General features: G+C 47.2%; 1 protein-coding gene across 1 annotated transcript; it reads right to left on the bottom strand.

Moving 5' to 3' along the window:
* Positions 1 to 1,129: 1,129 nt before the first annotated feature.
* Positions 1,130 to 14,433, bottom strand: WNT8B (Wnt family member 8B). The gene is made up of 6 exons (XM_031063949.1): positions 14,137 to 14,433; positions 8,098 to 8,131; positions 7,009 to 7,147; positions 5,545 to 5,670; positions 3,416 to 3,558; positions 1,130 to 3,026 (listed from the first exon to the last, which is right to left on the bottom strand). The coding sequence occupies exons 1-6, from the start codon at positions 14,193 to 14,195 to the stop codon at positions 2,469 to 2,471; spliced, it is 1,059 nt and encodes a 352-aa protein (XP_030919809.1). The 5' UTR covers positions 14,196 to 14,433; the 3' UTR covers positions 1,130 to 2,468.
* Between the last annotated feature and the right edge of the window lie 6,297 nt (positions 14,434 to 20,730).

Raw genomic sequence — 20,730 nt, 5'->3', positions numbered from 1 at the left:
CGAGCCCTCTAAAGAGGTTGGGATTGGAAAAGGGAGCGGGGGGCTGCCTGTTTGTGTGTCATCTGGGCGAAGGTGACCACCTGGGAAGCTGAATGTAAATATTTCTCCTCTGAGGAATGCGCCTTCATTAAACCGAAATGAATACATGGAAGCATCCAATCCTGCCCACAATGGCAGCAGGGCCTTTACCGCTGAGGGCTCCGTGCGCCGGGAGGGGGGACCCGCTGCTGAGGTCAGCACATTCTGCAGCTGCGGTGTCGCCGTTTCCCCGGCGGAAGCAGCGTGTGGCGGTGCGGCTGTCGCTGAGGTGCCCCACATGTCCCCTGCGCCAGCAGCCGCCACCGCCACAGCCGGGGCTGTGCCACGGCCTGCGCGGGCAGCAGTGTCAGCAGGGGAGAGATGGACTACGAGAGGGAGGAAGAGGGAAGCGGCTTCTACAGCTTTTCCAGCTGACTGTGGAACGGGGAGAGCCAGAAGGAAAAGGGAGGCCCATGCTGGAGCTTTCCCTGGTGGTCGAGAGGCTCTTGCTTCCTCCTTCCTTTCCTGACCAACCACAGGGACGTAGGGGAACTGCTGCCGGGGATGCAAGGGACCTTGGGCAGGCCCACTGTGCTAGTAAGAACTTCTGTGCAAACAGTGGTGGTTTGTGTGTGAAGTGGAAGTGTTTCAGTTTTCCCTGAGAATGGGCCAAGGTTTCTTGCAATCTTCGAAAGGCCAGATTCGTGCTTGACGGGAATGCTCTTGCTCTGAGACCCGAGGTCCAAATTCCTGCTCCCTGTGAGGTAGTCCTAGAATCAAGGTACTAATAGATAATGGAGAGACAAATACAGGCTGCTGAGTGTCTTTAATATATCAGCTATGTAGTGGGCAACTGGGCCATGCCTGCCCCCCTCCCACCCCATTTCCTCCTGGCAGTTGCATTGCAATTGGATGCATCCTCAAGCAAGCTCAGGAGAGAGCACATCCTTTCCCCTTGTGACGAGGGCTGAGGTTGTGCTGGCTAGAACTGGTTAGGTCTTCCTGGGCTCAGATGGGTAAGCAGCGTGTTTTAATCTCTAGGATGCTTAAATTTCGACGTACACATGCAAAATGGGACAAAAGAACACCCAGCCACTTAGACACAACAGCATTTTGCAAGCACTTGGCTACTGATTTATTGCATTGGCTATTGGTTTACAAATATTGGCTACAAGATGGGTCTAATGGCCAGTAACAGCTCTGCTGGCTTCTTGTCTGGCTAAAGGACACTTCAAACAACAAAGTAGATGATCTTATCGCAGCACAGGGGAAGATTGCTGTGATGGTGCAGTGAGCTTCCCCAAGTCCTGCAGCTGGCAGCTTCTTACCTCCCTCCCCTAGCCTCAGCAAGGGAACAGAGATGCATCAACCAAATCTTCCTGCTGTTTGCTTAGCCTATAGAATATATACAATAAGTGGTAGAGGAAAAACTGTTATGTATACATCACAGTAGCTGTGCAATAAATTAAACTTCAAAGTGCTTCACTTTCCTATTTACACCACCATTAAATAGTAACTGACATTATTTTCTCAGACTAGGAAGAAATATTTAGTTAGTTAGCTGACAGGGTAAGAGTGCTTGGCAAGTACACCAGGACATGGGGAGGAGGCTCAGCTTGGCGGCTCCTCTCTGGGAGCAATTGGGAGAAAGGAGGTAGTGAAGTGTGAGGACATCTTTATGGCATCAGTCAGGGGCTTTGATAGCAATGCTGGCCTAAAAAGGGAGACCAGACCCGGAGAGTTGGAAGACACAGAGAAAACGTGTAAAAATCAAGTGATGGGACCCCTGTTTTGGACAGCTGTGTAATGGGCAGATCAAGCAGCAGTTTCGATCTTGCTGCTGCCATTTCAAATGTAAAGTAAAGCACTGGAGAGCTTAGCAAAGCTGTGGGGTCCCTGGAGGCTGGCTTGCTGAGAAAGGAGTTGCATGTCTTTTGTATTTCCTCATAGTGTAGGCCTGAGGCCATAACTGTTTTAGTACCTCTATTTTTTTAAAAGCCTCCTCTCATTTACAGATTACTGATCTGAGTTGCCCAATTGTTGGTGCCATCTCAGTTTCCTTATTCTGTTTATCTCACTTACTCAAAAGCCTAGAGCAGGTGTTGTTTGGGGAACAGACCAGCTCAAAACCACAGGAGCCACCAAGACGTCCTGTGCTTTCAGAGATAATGCCATAGTCACTGGATAGAGTGACACTGAGTTGAAGGGACCGAGTCTCACCTTGTTTTGGGAACACTTGAAAGTCTCCCCAGAAGACATTGCTCACTGCACTAAAGCCCTGTATGGGCAAGGCCTGAGCACTCGTACAAAACTCTTTTGCCTTGCCCAAGCCCCATTGAGGCAGCAGTGGGAATGAGACAAAACTATGCCAAACAGAAATGGTGCCAGGAGCTGATGGGAAGGGCAGGAGAGGAGAGGGGCGGGCAGGACTGTGGAGGAGCAGAAGCAAGTTAGAGCTTTCTCTTGAGCTTGCGGCTGGCTCCGCCACCCCCGCTCCGCTCGCGCTTCTCCTTGCGGACACAGAAGTACTTGGTGACCCGTTTGCGGCACTGCTCGCAGCGCACCGCGCAGCACCAGTGGAACTTGCAGTTGCAGCTGGACACCATCTCGGCTCGCCTCTCCTCCACCGCCAGCCCGCAGTCCCCGCACAGCCGCCGGCAGCTCCGCTTCTCCCACTTGCTGAGCGCCTTGCCCCTCTTCAGGCACTCCCTGCCCTCCGTGCCCAGCAGCCCCAGCGTCTTGTTCTCCAGGCAGTAGTCAGGAGAGTCTTCCAAATGGACCAGTTCCTTCTTGGAGATGGAACTGAAGGTCTCAGCGATGGCACCCCGGCTGGCAGCGCTGTTCCCTGCTCCCTGCAGCAAGTCCACCTTCAGGGCTTTGTGGTACCTCTCCTTGAGGTAAGTGCCCACCTCCCGAAACTCGGGCAACTGCAGCCAGCACGTCTGGGTGGTGCAGCTCCCTGACACACCATGGCATTTGCAAGTCCGCTTCATGGTCCCTTTCACTGCCTACAGGGTGATCAGAGAGAGGAGTTCAAGAAAAAAAAAACCCAGAGGGGCCGTTTCTGTGCTGCAATTCATGCAGAACCATGGCTTCAGGCCTGTGGAGGAGTTTGGCATCAATTCTCCCTGCACAGTAGTCCTGAAGCTCACAGATTTGCTTTTCCACAGTGCTCCCCTCCTTGAACTGGAGAAGGAGGACTGCAGAAAGTCATTAACACTGTACACAGAAGCTTTGCTACCTTAGAGCAGACACCACTGTGCTGCTGCCATCGCCCCCAGGAAGTTGTTTCTTCGGGACATGTGTTTTTAGCCACATCAAATTGTGACTCTCCACAGTGAATGCTCAGAGCCAATTTGGTATGCACTGTCAGCTCTGGAGGGAGAGAGGCGCTCACCTTTCTACCTGCCTCGTTGTTATGCAGGTTCATAGCAGCTCTGGCATCTTGTCCAGTCTCCAGGGCATCCACAAACTGCTTGGAAATAGCTTCCCCAAAGCCCACATTATCGCTGCAGCCTCCCCACAGCCAGCCTTGTCCCCCTAAGAAAGGAGATGAGATGTGTGCTGTCAAAGAACCAGGAGAGGATTCAGAAGTGATGGGAGGGAATGGAGGCTGTGGGGCAAATCCAGCCTTTCACCACACAGACCCCAGATTCCCTCCCATTGAGTTCATGACATTTCTCCTGAGGCCTGGATAGTAAGTGGCTCAGGCAGGCAGCAGAGGGGTATGTCCTGTACAGCAAACACAGGGCTTTCCAGGCTTTCTATAGAGCAGGATTTAGAAGCTGTCAGTTACCGTGCATTAGCAGACTTGCAGATAAACCTTTGGATCTCTAATCACTCCTCAAACCCTAACTTCAGCTGGTTCAGAGTGACTTGCAGGAACAGCATCTTGCTAACTTGGATTAACAAAGTGGTGGAGGCATCCTGGTCAGAGGCAACAGATCCCCCTCTGCCTAGAACAGCCCAAACCTGGCACACATGCATCAAGGAGGCTGTGGTTTTGGCACACCCCGAATTCTGAGATGATGTTTGGCATCTTAGAGGGGTCTGATTTTCTAGTTACCATCAAGAAACAAGGGAGTCAGCAAAGAACTGTGAAATTACACAAAAATATGTGAAAGTACTTTTCTTAACTGAGTGGGAGCTGAGTGGGACTGGAAAAACATCATGCTGTTTTTTTTCTCCTAGAGAAAGATGCCAGATTTTTAATGAAGATTTGAAATCTGGAACATTCTGATCCTGACATGCCACATTGGTACATGTTGGGAGTTGTGGTTTAATGGCCTCGTGTCTCTCTGGAGAGGCCTGGCCTTTGCCTGCACTTCCCCAGGGCATCATGATCCCCTCTCCCAGGGAGAGACAGGTGTGCTTCATGGGAGGTGGGTAATTGCAGTGGATGATGCAGTCCAAATCAAGAACTGGGACTGAAGGAAGTAGAAAAACCTTTCAGCAGCTTGGATTCAGTCCTATGGCTGAATTGAATCATGCCGTTTTGGTGAAGCCCAAAAGTTTCCTGTGCCTTACAAGGCACTTTCCACAATGGAAAGTTTTGTATTAAAGCCAGCTATATCTGGGGGAAAGGAAATGTAGCATGACTAACTTGGTTTTCCAGAGAAGATAGAATTTGATGTGTTGTTACCCAAAAGTCTTGCTCTGCTAGAGACAGGCATTCCCAAATTTGGACACCTATGCAGTAGCGGCTGTTTTCAAAACTATCAGCCAGTAAAGTAAATTGCTAAATACTGGACACTCCAGAGGAGTTTGTCATAAAGTGACGCATACTGACTGCCTAGTGTAGCTGAGCAGGGCATGGCTTTTACAAAATCTTGATAATTTGAAATTTGACCTCTTTCTATTCAAAACAAAACCCCTAAATGTCAGTGTTTTCTGTGAAAGCTGAGCAGAGAACTGAAGTGGTGCAGCCTGGAGTTCCCCACCAGGGGTGCTTGGTGGCTGAGGGCCTGGATATCACTGGCATGTGGAGGGTGTGATGGCTGTGTGCACCCACAGTGATTCTCCTGGTTGTGCTCCTGTGTGCCTGTCATGCTGATGAGTGCTAGGAAGGTTTATGAATGCCACCCTGCTTTTTCTCATTGTCATTCTGCTGTGGGGCCAGCCTGGTCCTGCAGACCCTGGGAGCCCTGAGGTCCCTGACTGTGCTGCTAGACCAAGATCATTTAGGAGCATGGCAACAGATCCATTCCTCTGCCTGTATGATATAGTCATTCTCTCCAGCAGCTTAGAGTTCTTGACTTGAACCAGGGAAACTGCAACCCCTTCTACTTTCCTGCTCATTTGGAAAGTAATGGAAAGCATCAAGAGCTTGGCTGGTGTAAACTGGAGTTGGCTCCGTTAGCTTCCAGAGAGCTACTTTGGTTTGAACCAGGGAAAGCTTTTCTCTGGGCATTATTCCTGGGTGTGGGGACCAGGATGGGGAGGTGTTTCTGCAGGCCTCAGTGGAGGAGAGAAGAGCTTCTCCTGCCACTTGGGACAAGTGAGGGGCAGCAGCTCATCCCTCCTTACCCAGCTGTCCATTGCGGGAGTCGTCACAGCCACAGTTGTCAAAATCCCCCAGGCTGCAGTTCCGGGTCAGCGTGTACATGACACCCGCAGAGCTGATGGCGTGGACAAAGGCTGTTTCTCGGTTTGCTGTCAAGGGGGAATACAAAGAGAGCAGATGTGCAAAAGATTTCATGGCAAGGGCAGTGTTAGAAATTGTTCCTCCTGTGCAGGAGTCTGCACAGGACATCTGCAGTGGGGAAGTCTTTGTGGGTGGAGAAGAGGCCCTACAGATTAGCTTAGTTTGGGCTTGAACTGCATGAAGATAGAATCTTCCAAATATGATCCAGACTGACTCATGTCATTTGGAAGGGTGTGGAGGAGATAGTACCTGACTGTCCTTGTGGGACCTCAAGAGTGGTGATATAGCACAGAAGACTGCCAATGTCCCCCACTTGTCACTAACACACCCCAACAGGAAGGGGTCCTCTCCAAGTATCAAAGAGCTCCTTCCCTACAGTCCTCTCAAGCTGTACCTTCTGCTGAAAGGGCTCTGAGCAGTGACCATACCCACCAGGATCAGTCTGGGGATCATCAGCTGGCTTCCCTGAGCCTTTGGCTTTCCTTTAATACCAGCAGGGTGTGGATGTGAGCAGATAACCTTGACAGGAATGGTTCTGGGGCCTGCTTCTGGTCTCAGAGCGGGCCTTGTGCTGCAATTGTCTCCTCAAGACCCCGCTTTGAAACCTTTGTCCACCTCTGCCTGGGGCTCTGGTCTCTTGTCTGCTGCCAGTCCCACCAGAGGCCTGAGGCTCTCCTCCACACCCAGGTCCTGCTTTTACAAAGCATGAAACATAGGCCTAGAGGGCCAGATATGCACTGAAATATTTCCTGGGACCTGCAAATAGTTAAGGAGTAGGATACAGTGACAATGACCACAGCCCCATGCCCTACAGTGGCCCAGGTCAGCGATGCTGGATTTCTGCCTAGGGTGATTCTGACATCTGGCAGATGTAGGAAGACTTTTGTCCTGTCTCTTGGCCAGAGCACAGCCACTGATGAACTTTCCTGCTCCCTTCAGCCTTATCCTTCTGCTTGCTACCCAGGCAGCCTATGCTGGTTCTCAGCCTCCCTGGGATACCCTGAGACACCATCTAGGCATGGTGTCCAGCAGGCCATGTGCAGGTCAGGGGGATGCGTCCTTGTGGGGAGACTGTTGTGTAAGGTTTGGTCCTGTGCCAGTTGGGGTTCTGCAGGTCCATGGGTAAGGCTGGCATTGCAAGGAGGCCTTGGAGCTAGATCTCACTGTGTCTGGGAGCTGATGGGTGAAGAGGTCTCCTGGGGAGATCCCTCTGGGGGATTCCTGGGAAAGGCACTTCCCAGGTGGGAATGGGGAAGAAAAGGAGACACTTGGGAAGAGAGGAGGGGGCCATGGGCTCTAACCTGTAGCAAGGGGGTCCCAGTAGTGGTATCCAATACTTTCCTTACCACTGCGCAGCCCGCTGTGGCTGGAGAGCTGCAGTGCCCTCTCTGGGCAGTTCCAGCGGTCCCAGGCGAACTGGAACTTGCACTCCTCGATGCCGCTCTGCGCCCCGGCCGCCACACTGCTGGAGTAGATGAGATAGGCCTAGGAACAGAGCTGGGCGTCAGCACAGGGACAATGCGTATTTCCAACTGAAGGTGACCTGTGTGCCATCTTACAGAGACAAGACGTACAGAGCTCAGAGGGTCTTCCTGGCTCGGCTTCCCTGGGAAGCTCACCACCACCCGCAGCACACCCATTTCCTGCGGAGCTGGGTCAGAGCCTGAGCCTCCTGTGGGAGAAAGCTCCGCTCTTGGCTGTTAGCCACATTAGGAAATGTGTCAGCCAGCCTCTGCCATGGGGAACCCCTTATCTCTCCACCATGAGAGGAAACAGCTTTCTGCTCAGGTCAGGGAGCTCCAGGCTAGCAGATGCCCCAACCTGCCTTCTTCTTCACCACAGCCCATGGGGAAGAGCTAGTGCTTTGGGGCAAGGTTGCTCCACCAGTATATTGGGAGATAGATGGGCTTGGAGGTGTTGCTGGGGAATAGCCAGAACCAAATTTGGGTACATTTTACAACTGGTCCTGGCTAAGAAAAAAAGCCTCTGAAAGAGGAGCACAAGGATGTGAGGGGTCAAAAATATGGAACAAAGTCCTAGCAATTCTAGTTGTGCTCCTTGAGGAAGTATGTTTTACAGGGCCCACAGGAAATACTTTCCGGCTAGATCAGTGTGGGCCCTGATGCCAACCTGATCCTCAGGAAGCAATAGATGTCAGGTGAGAGCCTTGGCTGGCATCAATAGACAAATCTCCAGAATCTGGCCCCAACCAACTTAAAAGAGCACCAGGTCAGCATTGCTCAGGGCTCATGCAGCCCAAGGAGCTCACAAGTTCCTGGCCTTTCTCTTTGCCTTATTGCTTGAAACCTGGGGGTGGGGGGAGTTCTGGCCAAGGCTGAGTGGAGAGGAGTGGGAAGGAGGAGCCCCTCTCTCTCTCTCCTTCCCTCTCTGGGTTTAGTGGAATCAGGGACAGAGATCAAAGGGATTTCTCTTACCTTGGGGCCCGTCATCAGAAAATTATTCACTGACCTGGAAGATAGAGACAGTGTCAGCAGGGAGGGGGTGATGGTGGAGGGGCCTGGGGAATGCCAGGCATCCCAGGGCTCTCCTCTCACTCCCCCACAGTCTGCCTGTCTCCTGGCTGCAGGCGTCTCTGGTCTCTCCTCCATGTCCCTTTGCTGCTCCCTAAGGAACAGGACAGTGCTGTCCCCTTCCCCCCACCCTGCTCCCCTCAGGCTGTACTGGGCTGCCGTTCCTTCACTGCTCCCTCCTTTAGCTTTCCTCTGCTCAGCTACCCTTTGTACCAATCTACCCCTTATTTAGCTTTTTGGTTCCCCTAGCCTTGCTTTTTACCTCACTTGACTAAAGTCAGGGTAGCACTTCTCCCAGCCCCAGGAGTGGGACCATGCTGAGGGAAGGAGGGCATCACACCACTGCTTCTTTGCAATATGAGTCCAGATGCATCTCTCCACATCACAATCCCTTGTTTTCCTGTGGTACCATGCCTTACTGCCCACACTCTCCTCTTGGTCAGGTTATGGTGATGGCTGAACACAAATATACCTGTCCTTCTCATCCTCCTGGACACTGTGCAGGGGACCCTGGGGTCTTGGGGTGGGTGGGAGGTCCTAGACAAAACTAAGCTTTCTGCTGTTCCCACTGAAATTGTGGAGGGATCATCTCCAAGGGTCAGGCAGTGTGGCTTGTCTTCAACAGTATGGCATTGCAGAATGGATGCTGTCTGGTCTGAGTCTTTCTCCAGTAAGAAAGACTGTTTCTGTGCAAATGGTCAGTCAGTGTTAGGACTCCATATGGTGCAGTGACCACCTGCAGAATTTGGAGAATGGCTGGGTGAATCCTGCTTAGCTGCATCATGGCAGAAAGGACTGACACTTTGAAAAAGCCCAAGAGTCAACTCGAAATATCCCAAATCAGAAATGAAGTAAGAAAAGAGAGAGTCTCCTAAAAATACCTAATTCCACTCTCTCAAGGTTTATAAAATAATACTCATCACTATTTCTGATGAGTCTGTGGAACATTTTCCCTGCTGGAACTCAGCACTTCAAGAGAAATGGGTGACTGCGGTTATCACCCAGAGAGGACACTGGGGCCAGCGAGGTGGAATGAGTGGATTGAGATCTTGCAGTGAGTGAGTGATTGGGAAAATGACAGAGCATGCACTGGTAGAAACTTGGTTCTTCAACTTCTTCTCAAAATTATGTTCTGCTTCAAACGAACCACAGGTATTCCCTCATAAGGGAGAGAAAGATACTGTCTTTTTGTGCTACAAATCCAGCACAGACACTGTGGGGGCATCCCAGGGTGGGCTCAAGCGCAGTCAGAAGCAGGCAATGCTGTCCAAAGCTGAGGGTCAAAATGCAGCCCTGCCATTGACACGGGGACAGACAGGGTGGCAGGACTGGTGCCCAGACATGAGACACGTGAGAGATTGAGAGAGGATTCTGTCCTGCCCTGGAAAACCACTTGTGCAGTTAGCAAGCCCACTTCACCTCCACCAGAACTGCACCCACAGAGATCCTTTCCAAAGTACACCACAAAAGAAGGTCTCATTACTTTAGCTTGGTCAAAATCACAAGAAACCTGATCTTTGCTGTTACAGTTTAGAGTTAGGAGAATTGAGTTTGCAACATTTCATTCTGGCAAGTTAGCTTTCTTTTGTTTTGCTTTGGTTTTTATGGGTTTTTTGGTGAAAATATGTTTACATTTATGAAGCTTTCTTTGGGAAAGAGTCCCCTGGGTGTAAACAGGAGTGGACTGTGAGAACAGGAGATTCTTTCCCTTTGTTCCAGGCTTGGGATTCAGACCCGGCTGTGCTCCAGCCCCCATGGGCACTTTAGCACGAAGTCGATGGTTGTTTTGCAGAGGAATTTTCCTTTGGAAGCTGCTTCTGCATTGTACAGCTAATTAAATATTTCCTGGGACTTGGAGAGACGGCATCTGTAGCTGAGTGATTAGAGCATCGGGTGACCTGAATCACACAGGGCCATGAACCTAGGGCTAATCAGACTGTGCAAGCTCCATGGGTCCCCATCCTAACGCAACTGGGTAGCAGCATGAACAAGTCATTTTTCCATCTGGTTTCCCTTCTGTCCATTGCCTTGACCTTAAGTGCTTTGCTTTGGGGACCACACTCAGGATGGTGTCAGTGTGAATCTGGGCCCCTGATAGCAGCTGTGAGAAAACTCTGGTAAAATGCTCCTGCGTAGGCAAGAGCTAGAAAATTGCAAGTCCTCTCTTATCTTGTTTTTGTCACCAAAAAAAGAGATATATCACATCTGCATTGTTTCCCATGTGAGTAGGAAAACCCAAATTCTCAGTATATAGAAGGGATTTGCTTCCTAATCCAAACCCTTGGATTAGGAACATCTGAGAAGTTGCAAGGACGGCTTTAGGAGGACGGTAATCCACAATGTCAGTTTACAGCAAACCAGCCTGTTAGCAGGAGTCAATTGACATGACTGCATTGAAGCAGAGGATCTGTTCCTTCCAGGATAAACCTCAAGGTCCACAAAAAGGCCAAGTTCAGGATATGCCAATTCTCCATCTGCAGCTGAGCAAATGATACAGTAGCATTTTCCCAGCAGGTTATTCTAAACAGTTTATAAAGTCAGAGAGACTGAAGGCATTTTCCTTGAGCTCTCAGATCAACAGGCAGGCAGGCTGCTGGCTGGGTTTGTAGGACTTAAACAAGTAGAGGATTCACAAAGTTTCAAGTGTTTTGTGCACTTGACACCCCAACATTTAACTCTTCAGCTTCAGGTGCGTTCAGGAGAGGGGAAGATGGGACTATCATTTGGCTAGAGGCTGGCTGAAATTTTTCTTACTTGTATTGAGGGGGAAGGAAAGATAGTAACGGAGACAGAATCTGTGTGCTTTTCTTTGCTCTTATAATTTAGCTAAGAAAAGGCATCTCCATTCTGTATATAGTCTCCAGTAAGGGCAGAGAGCAATTAAGCCACTACTTACACAGATACAGTACAATAGTGACAGTGTCTCTAGAATCATCTCTGTACTGCAAATAGGAATCACTACCAAAATCTCTCTTCATTGTTTTGTCTGTAGTGTGATTTTAAAAAAGAAATTATGTACTTCTACTAAATTTTCATTCCATTTTAAAGGAAAGCAGAGTGTAATACTAAACTAACTAAGTAGTTGCATTCATAGCTGGTGTTAACCAGCCCAATTTCTATGGCATTGGTGATTTTTTTTTTGTATCACACACATGAAAAGAGACATTTGAAGTAATTTCTGTTCTCAGAGAAAGCTCAGGGAGTTTCTAGCTGTGTAACCCCCTTTCCCTCCATCTTCAAACTACGGGACAGCATTACACGGGCTGAAGCGGAGCAGGCTCGTAGCTGAGCGGGTAGAGGGAGGACACCCCCGAGCTCCTCTGCCCCCTCCCCAGGCTGTGCAGGGCCCTGGCCAGGACACACTGCTTCCCTCAGCACAACTCTATGTCTCCAGGTAAAAAGTAAATCTAGGGCAAGAGATTTTCATTGGATCCAATATTAGAAAATTATCTCAAAGCTAGTAAATATCTTCAGCAGGAGTTTTCTATCATATTTTTATTAAATCTGAAAGCAAAGAACCTTGCCAAGCAGCTGTCCCATTATATTTTACTCATATCAAATACTAATAAGCCTCTGATAATTCTGTCTCATTTACAGCTTTAACCAATAACATCACACTCATCAGTTTAGCATCACTCTCCTTAGTTTAATATGCCCTGAGAGCCCTACCTAATCTCTCATTACAATATTTGTCTGATACCTTACCACCCACTCAGACTACTGTGCTGCTGGTTCTGCTCTTTAGAAAATTATAAAGCTGGATTTACATCTTCACTGTCATTATTGTAAATAGAGAAAATTGATAGAGTTTCCTTTCGGATCTGAATTTTGTTCTCAATATGAGCTCCCCGAGGTTATTAGAAAAACAGGGAGGCTGGAAACCAAAGGCAGTCCCACAGCTGAAGTGTAAAAAATACATTTAGGAGGAAACTACTGAGTTAGGGATCTTTATATTATTCCCACAGGAGAGGAAACTGAGCAGCAACTCAATAACATTTTGAACTTTACTTTTCTTCATTTTTCTCTATTTTGTTATATTTATTTGAAGATTTTGTTCCTAAGTGCAACCCTGACATTTTGATCACCTAGAAATAGTACATTGGTTGAATTGTCCATTAAATGGTAAAAATTAATCCACATGCAAAGAAGGGAAGTGGCCACATATATATATATATATATGTATATATATATGTGTGTATAAACATTGTTGTTGTTGTTCTATATTGCTCCCCCACCATGTTCCCACTCCCAATTCTTGTGATTAAATCATAAGAAAAAAATAACGTGTTTTAAGCCATTGGATCAGATAGAGAAAAACAGCACAAATTTCAAGCAGAATTATTTTATGACTCTCACAAATTTGTTTTTCTCCTAAAGAGTTAAGGGAGAGTGTCTGCAAAATGATAATTTCAAATAAAGGTTGCAATTTTCCTTTCTTTCTGGAACTCATGACCTATGAGCAACATGAAGAGAGAAGCGAGGTTGTCTTGATCTATAAACTTTTCTCTTAGATAAAAACTACTGAGAGACAGGAATTTAAACCTCCAACTTTGGACTGAAAATGTCTTAGATTTCCATATTTAGCTCTACTTTGTGTGCTGAAATTTCTCTGCTTTGGACTGTTTATTTAAAATGTTGGGGTTTTTTCTTTTAATGTATTCTAAATCTATTTATATGAGGAAAGCAAGACACATACACAAGAAGAGCAGAAAAATAACAATAAAATCAGCATGAGCTCTTCCCTAGCCTTTTTGTAGAACATACATATGACCCTTGTTCCAGAAGGGAGGTTTATCTTGAGTTTGCTGTTTTATAGTATTTAGACATATACAAATTGTAGCGTATTCTTTTAATGAAAGGAGTAGAAAATCTCTGAGAGAACATAGATTTCATTTCCAGACTAACAGGAATGAGTTCCCATTTACTCTTTAGTTTCTCTTTTTGTAATTTTGATTTCTCCATCCATGGTAATAACCCTAGAGATCTGCTATGGAGAAGGCAGGGGATTTTAGTAATTGAATGGTAAAAGACTTTGCTTGCTGTTAGAGATAAGTCTGTAACCCACTGAGCAGATTCCCCAGGGCATCACTGCAATTGAGAAAAAAAATTGAGTACTCAATAAAAATCACATAGGAAAAATACCTGCAGAGACCATTTCCCTTTGGGAATGGGACTGATATATCCCACAAGGAATGATACAGGATTTGATGCAAGCATAATCTCTTTCTGTTCACCCTTAAAGAACTTTTTGGGAAATAAATATAACACCCTCCTCAGGACAAAGCAAGAGGTCCACAGGAGATGGCCACAGATTTGTGCACAGCAGATGTGGTCTGATGGGACTCAGGTGGTTGGAAACCGAGCTGTAGCAATCGCCATAGCAAAAGCAGCTCCCCAGGAAACCCTAATACATGAATTTCAGACAAGAAATTCTGCCCTGTGTGTGCCAAGGAGCTGGGCTCTCAGGCTGCTCATCCAGAGTGACACTCCTGTGGATCTAACTCACCCCTGTGGGCTCTGAGCTCTTAATCACAGACTGTCCTCTTTGGGGAGCGTGAGAGAAGCCCCTCTTGATTTAATTAAGACAAGACAAGCTGACTGGGAGCTTTTGGAAAAACAGAAGTCTCTCTCTCTTCCATTGGGTTATCTTCCCTTGAAAGTGAGAGGCTAGGTCTCAGCATCCACTCTCCCCTATTTTACCCCAGCTTACAATCTGGCCCCTAGTTATTTTTGGGAAGTGCAGGGAAAAAGAGGGACTTTCATAGATCTAACCTCTCTGCCAATGAGTGTGTAGGGACTTGGTTAAATATCTGATTCCATTAAAGAGCAGAACTGAGCTAAGTGAGAAAGAGGAGACATTTAGGAAAGTGAAGAGGAATTTCCTTAGGGTATCTGGGAAGAGCACCTGTCTGTGACACAGACTGTGATGCTCTTGATACTCACCAGGCATAGCAGGACTGGAAGAAGGGAGTGAGGAAGAAGATGCCCAGATAAGGGTCCATGTGAAATTTAAAATCCAAATAAAGAGGGAGAAAGGAGATCCTAAAAAAACCCCAAACTTGGGTACCACCACGACCAGAGAAAAGGAAAAAAAAAATAAAAAAGAAGCACAACTAATTTAGGGAAGGGATGGAGTTATTTTCTGCCCGGCAGTCCTGGTGTGATGAAGAGGAGGATGCCTCCTGAATCCCACCTTCTGCAAAGGATAACCAATCCTAAAGTAAGAGCTAAAGGGGGCTGGTGAAATGGAGCCGCAGAACTTCCTAAGAAGAGATTATCTACTTAATTAAAGATTTTTTTTCCCCTAAGTCCTTCAGCCAATCAGGACTCAAGTGCCAGAGAGAGATTGAACTGATGAAAAGAACACCCCAGGTTCCTCGAAGACAAATGCACCACGAAAGGGATAAGAGGGAGGGAAAAGGGGGGGAAAAGAAAAAAAAAGAAAGAAAAAAAAAGACACAGAGGGGTAAAGAAAGAGACAGCAAATCCCTTAGAGTAATCACTAGATTCAATCTCCACCAGCACTGCTCTGGCTCTCCATTCCCGGCAAAGGCAACTGGAAGGGCTGCTTTTGAAGTGTCCTCTCCTCCTCCTGCATTGGAGATACTGCTGAGCTGGGGTGCACTGGGTGCTCTGGGGTGGGGGGATTGGGCTCAGGCTGTCTGCATCTGCTGCTTGGGTCACAGATATGAGATCATTGCCTCTGCCTCAGTCTCCTCCAGAAGTTTAAGGAGGATCAGGGCCAGTTCCTACCTCCATCTGCTTTTCCTTTATCATGGTGACCTGCTCTTTCTTCCCACCTCCTGTTTGCATCAGGCCATCCTCACCCCAGGAGAAAGGCCTCTGACTAAACCTTCCTATTCCCCCTTAAGTTTTTGCTTTTGGCATTTCCTATAAAGTCCATGGGAGAGGGTCTTTGGTTTGGAACGGTTAGCAGTCTCCCACTAAGGGCTTATCCCAGGCCAACAGCTGCTGGAGCTACTTAGAAGTGCATCCAGTCTGTGGCAGCTGGCCACATGGGACATCCCAGTTACTGTCACAGCACCCACCACAGATACCCTTACTGGCCCTAAATCAACATGACCAGTTGTATCCCATGTCCCAAAGCCATAGGAAGGGCTTCTCCACACTATGCAGTTGAATTTTGTGCTGTGCACATGATCAGCCAAAACATGGGCTGAGGCCAGTCAAACTCATCTCATCCAGGGCGCAGCTACCAAGCAGAAGTGCTGGACCCAGGCAGGATTTGAAGAGGACTGAGACCGTGTGGCTGAGCCATCAGGCAGGGCTGGCAGCAGGTTGAGCTTTGCTTGGGGATGCTTCAGGTGGACCAAAGTCCCTCCTGGGTTGCAGAGTCTCAGGAAAGGAAAGCTGCTCAGCAGAGATTTGCTCTCTGATGGATTTTGGCTGTCTCACACTGAGCCCAGCTGTGCTCAAGTCAGGGAGCTGTGGCCAGGCACAGCACATAGGACACTGCTGCCAAAGCACTACCTTTGCCCAGAGCACTGCCTGTCCAGCCAGGGCACTCCCTCACCCCAAGGGTGGCTGGGCAGTTTCTGGGCACCTAAAGGGGAAGAAAATGCAGGTGGCAGCAATTTATCCCAGGGCCAGCTGTGCCCCCAGCTGTGTCCTATTACAGCAAGACTGATGGTATTTGCACTTATTAAAGCCCCAGGTCTTGGAGCCCCAAGCATTTGAAAAACTAAGGTGTTAAGTATGGTGAGAAAAAGCTTGAGAATTTGTCTAGTAGAAGATAAAACCCTAAAAACTGAAAGGTGAGGGAAACGAGCCCTTTATTTATTCTTAAATAATTTTTTAAGAATACTGTTTTTAATTGTTAATTATATTGAAACAAAATTTCAGTGCTGTGGTGTTTAGCCCAGTTTAATGGTTTTGGTGGTCTAATTCAAGTGGTGGAGGTGGCTGTGCTCCCCCTCCCAGGCTGTTCTGGACTCAGCGTAGAGAGCAGCTGCAGAGGCTGCTGCCGCCTCAGGGGAGCTGAGGGTCTGCCAAGGGGCTCAGTCCCACTGGGGACTGCAGGAGATGCCACCATCCTGCATTTGGCATCTATTTCTGATGGTAGAAAGGGGAAGAATTTTCAGTTGTGTCTTGTAAGTCTCCAGCTGTCTGTTTCAGGACTCTTGAGCTGGAGTTTTCACATTTCTCAGGTCTGGCAGCAACAGCATTTTGAAATCATGCAACACTTCAGACATTGCTTGACCAATTGGAAAAGAAAGACGCCATTGGGTTCACTGGCGTGAGCTGTATTTGTTGCTCCATGGCAAATTAAGTAAGAAGATTACAAAAAGTAGGAAAAAAATAATAGTAGGTGGATCTAAAATAAACAGATGCAATTAATTGTTTTTATTAACTGTTGCAAGAGGCACCCAGGCCGTTCTCCAAGCTCACAGAAGCACCAGCAGCTTTGGAAACATCAGCCTCCTCTGCCAACATCTAATTCCAATTAAATGCAATACTTACTTTCTTGGAAACAAGCCTGATATTCAAACCAAAGAAGCTGGAGGCAAAGTCTGAAACAAAACTGTCCCAAACATATTTCAAAGTACTTAATTACAATTCTCAAAAGCTATTAAAAAGAAACACTATATAAAGAAATGAGATGCAAAATTGTTTATTATGTTCCTCAAATTTTGTTATTGTTACTGACAAAAGCTCTGTACATTTACTAAATGGATGCAGAGAGAAGTAAAAAACATTTTGCGGCCAGAACAGGTACCTTACCCCACTTGACCCCCTGGCCAATACAGATCTCTTCTGACCTTTGCACTGAGTACTGTGATGTGTGTTTGACTATTTATTCATTTCCCAGAATGGCAGGCAGGGCTTGAGGACAACAGCAGATAGAGAACCTGCCACCTTTTGCAGTAATTACTTCCAGTTTATTAAAAAGAAAAAAACAAACAAAGAAACCACCCCAAAACAAAACAAAAAACCACCAAATTTTAATATAATATGTTGAAGTTTAATTTCCAGAGTACAGAGAAAATCTTAACTATCCTAAAATAACTGGTACAAGTTATCACAAAAGTCAGAGAAAAAGTGAAAAATAAGGCCTTTAACACTCCTGCTTCCTTCCACCCCAGTTACAATGCAACAGATGGATTTGAAAAAAGAGGTTAAGAAGTGGAGGTAATAATTCCAAGTCTGGGTCACAAATATCTCAAACGTTTATTGGTATCAATGCAAAGTGCCCAAAGAACAGATCAGTTAAAACAAAATGGGCATTAAAAAGGTCAAAAAAGAATTTGACATTTCTTCTGTTAAAAGATATATAAAAGGTATGAGATCAAAATAAAAGGAAATTAATCTTATCTAGGCAACATACAGAATTCAAACCTGGAAGGGCTGAAATAGTCTCAGGAAGGTCCAGCTTCCAGTGCAGTAAGTGAATTTCAATTGTTTTGACCGTAGCTTTGCCTTTTGGACCAACTAAATGCATCTTTAATAGTGCCTAAAGTCTGTCAAAATATCCACCAGCAACCCAAGAAGGAGTATGTGCTGCTCACAGTCCTGTACTGGACATGCCCTGTGCTATTCTGCTTCTTCAGTCAAGTGGCTCCAGAAACAAAGCCAAATAAAGGCTGGGGAAATGCAATAGCTTTCATGAGATCAACTAGCATGCAATGGAAATAAACATGGAATTTTTAGCATTTTGGCTCTGAAAAGGCCAGAAAGGTGCTGGTGTGCCCAGAAGCCTCTTTGTTTATTTTTGTGTTTAGCTGTACCAGTCTGAGATTGTGCCATTAAAGGCAGTATTGACACACCAGAAGATGCCAACAGTGGTGTGACCTCTTTGCTGTAAGGTTGATTTTGTAACCTGTTCCCCCACGCTGTTCTGTGCAAGGGTGACGCACACAGAGCAGCCTCCTGTGAGGTCTGCTTGTGCTTTACCAGTACTGAGAGGATCCTCACATCTGTAGGTTCTCTGTAAGGTTCATGCAGGGACAGCTCAGTGGATCCTTGTCCACTGCAGTGAACTGTGGGGATGGGACACATCCATCGTACATCATAGGAAGTGGCTTGACCTGAGGAACCCAAGAAAAATCTACTTGGGAGCTGCTTAAACAGGCCCACTGTTGCACTGGAGAGATGCATTTTCTTTCCTTTTCAGGCTCTCAGTGCTCCCTTCAATATTATTATTATTGGGAATACTTGTAAACAAAACTACATTTTGAACTGTAAGAATGAAGAATTTAAAAGACTGCTCAGTGACGTGCTTCAAACTTCTTTAGCTGAAACTGTTCTCAAGCTCTGCAAGAGCCCTAAATAACTCCAGCTAATTTACAACTGGATCTCCTTCACCCAAATCAGTTTGTCTGGCTCTAGTGCAGAAAGACCGACTGGTTTGGAGCCCCTTTTGTGAGGCTGGCAGGAGGAGGTTTAGCTGAGGGATTTGTCCAACCCTGTGATTTTTTCATCTCTGATTTGCTATGCAGTCCAATGACTGTGCAGCTCTGGGTTACCCTGTAATTTGTCCCTCTGACGAGCCAGCCTGCCGTGTCAAAGCCGGCAGATGGTGCTCCCAGCCTGGCCTGCAGCTGGGCTGCAGCTCAGCACTCCTGTGGAAGAGGATCCCTGGATTGCAGGGGTGCAGGGAACTGCTGTTCTTCTAGACATGGCCATGTCCAGCACAGACAACAGGCTGTGCACAAGATCCAAGCTTAAAAATTCTCCTTTCCTCCTCCCTGTTTCTCCAGACCAAGTATCTTGAGGCCTCAGAGTAGGTAAAGTCCAAAGATGAGTCAGACTGGTTGTGTCACGGCAGTGGTGTGGAGCTGCTGGTGGCTGTGCCCACAGCTGGAGGTCACAGCAGTGCCACAGTGCAGCTGCCACCTGTGTGCTGCAGCACACTTCCCACAGCCAGCCACTGTGGTGGCCAATGAGACCCCTACCAACACCTGGCCTGCTCAGGGACGAGCAGATGCCCCCCAGCTCTCATCAGGAAGGTGGCTGTAAGGCTGTCAGCAGTATGCACAGATCTGCGTCCACACTTTCTCACTGATGTGCCCCTTAAAAGGTCCTGGGACAAACCCAGGATCAGGGACCAGCAAATCTGGCTCAGCTCTTTGCCCTACAAGAGCAATGAAAACTGCACTGGGATAAGTCCAGTGAGGTCCTTCCTCTTTGCCTACAGCTGACTATCATGACTAACCTTTTGCATTTATCTGGAATGAGTCAGACCTGTAAAATCATGAGACCAGCTTGAAAATAATACACAGTGCAAGCTATTTGTGTCCAAGTCTTTAATGTACTCTTGGGGCTTGTTTCCTCTGGAAATGGCAGAGCTGGGAACATGCTGTTCTAGCATAAAAAAGGCAAGCTGGGCTCCAGGCAATCAGACCTTCCAATGAACACCCAATGTCAAAAGGCTTGCCAGAAATTATGGGGGTAGTGACACTGAGCAGGCATATAGGGCCTCTCTGTGTTGAGCAAAACTTGCCGAGTGTGAGTCCAGGCTATTTGCCTGAGAGATCTCACACGTTCAGTGTTTGTACATTAAAATACTGGATCCTTTTTGCTCTGTCCTTGGCCAAGGACTCCTCTTGGCCTTGCGTTTAATACTTGTTGCTACTCCTCACGTTGGGAGTGGCTGCATTTTAGTGGTGAACATCAGATCAGCCCATGGGGTGCGGTGGCTCCCAGCGAGCTGTAAGGAAAGCTGAATCATTTCCCCATAAAACCCAGGGTGCAGGATCTGGCTCTAGCTCCAGCGTTCCCCAGTGTCATCTGCATTGACTAGGACTATTTCTTTTGTCAGAATAGTCAGCCAGTCCCAATAAATGGTGATGATGATGATGATGAGGAGGAGGAGGAGGAGGAGCTTGGAGGCTGAATCAGGCAGCCAAGATGAAGAAACAGCTCCAAGATGGTCAGGATAAACTGGCGCCACAAAATCTATCACCAATCCTTTGCAAATGTCATTGCTGACAGAGCCACAATCAGGCTTTCTGTCACAATCTTAAACACGAAGCACTTTTAATGATGGTTGTTGGGAAAATGTTACAGACTATTGTTGGACAACCCTGACCCCTTTTATAAGAGTCCCAAGAAAGAGGCATAAACAATAAAGCAACACTTTTGTTTGCCTGTTTGTAACAAGCCCCTTGGCTTTCATATGCCAGCCTGGACAAAGTTTCACCACTGATGTGGGCCACCACAAAGAGGTGCTTTATTGAAGTACAACACTCTCTGAAGGAGATGTTTCTTTTCCCATCTAAAATGAACCAGATATTTCAGTTATAAGTTAAGAGATGGTCTGTGTCCTAATCAAGATTTTCCCTGAGTCCTAAAAACCACAGATGCAGAGAGTGAGGGAAAGATAATTGTGGCTAGAAATAATAAGCTTTTTTTGAGTGCTTGAATCACAGGTAGGAAAGAGGGCTCTGTGCTGTCAGGTGCTACTGAGGGGAGTCAATACTTGGTGACAAACTTTTGGCTTGTTATGTTCATTTGTCACAACTGACAGCAGTCAAGCCTACTTTGTATAAATCTTTTACAAAGTCATTCTTATCTCAT

This window comes from Geospiza fortis, unplaced genomic scaffold (assembly GCF_000277835.1).
Source record: "Geospiza fortis unplaced genomic scaffold, GeoFor_1.0 scaffold130, whole genome shotgun sequence".
Taxonomy (NCBI): domain Eukaryota; kingdom Metazoa; phylum Chordata; class Aves; order Passeriformes; family Thraupidae; genus Geospiza; species Geospiza fortis.
The sequence above is the reverse complement of the archived record's forward strand: the minus strand, read 5'-3'. Positions and strand labels throughout refer to the sequence as shown.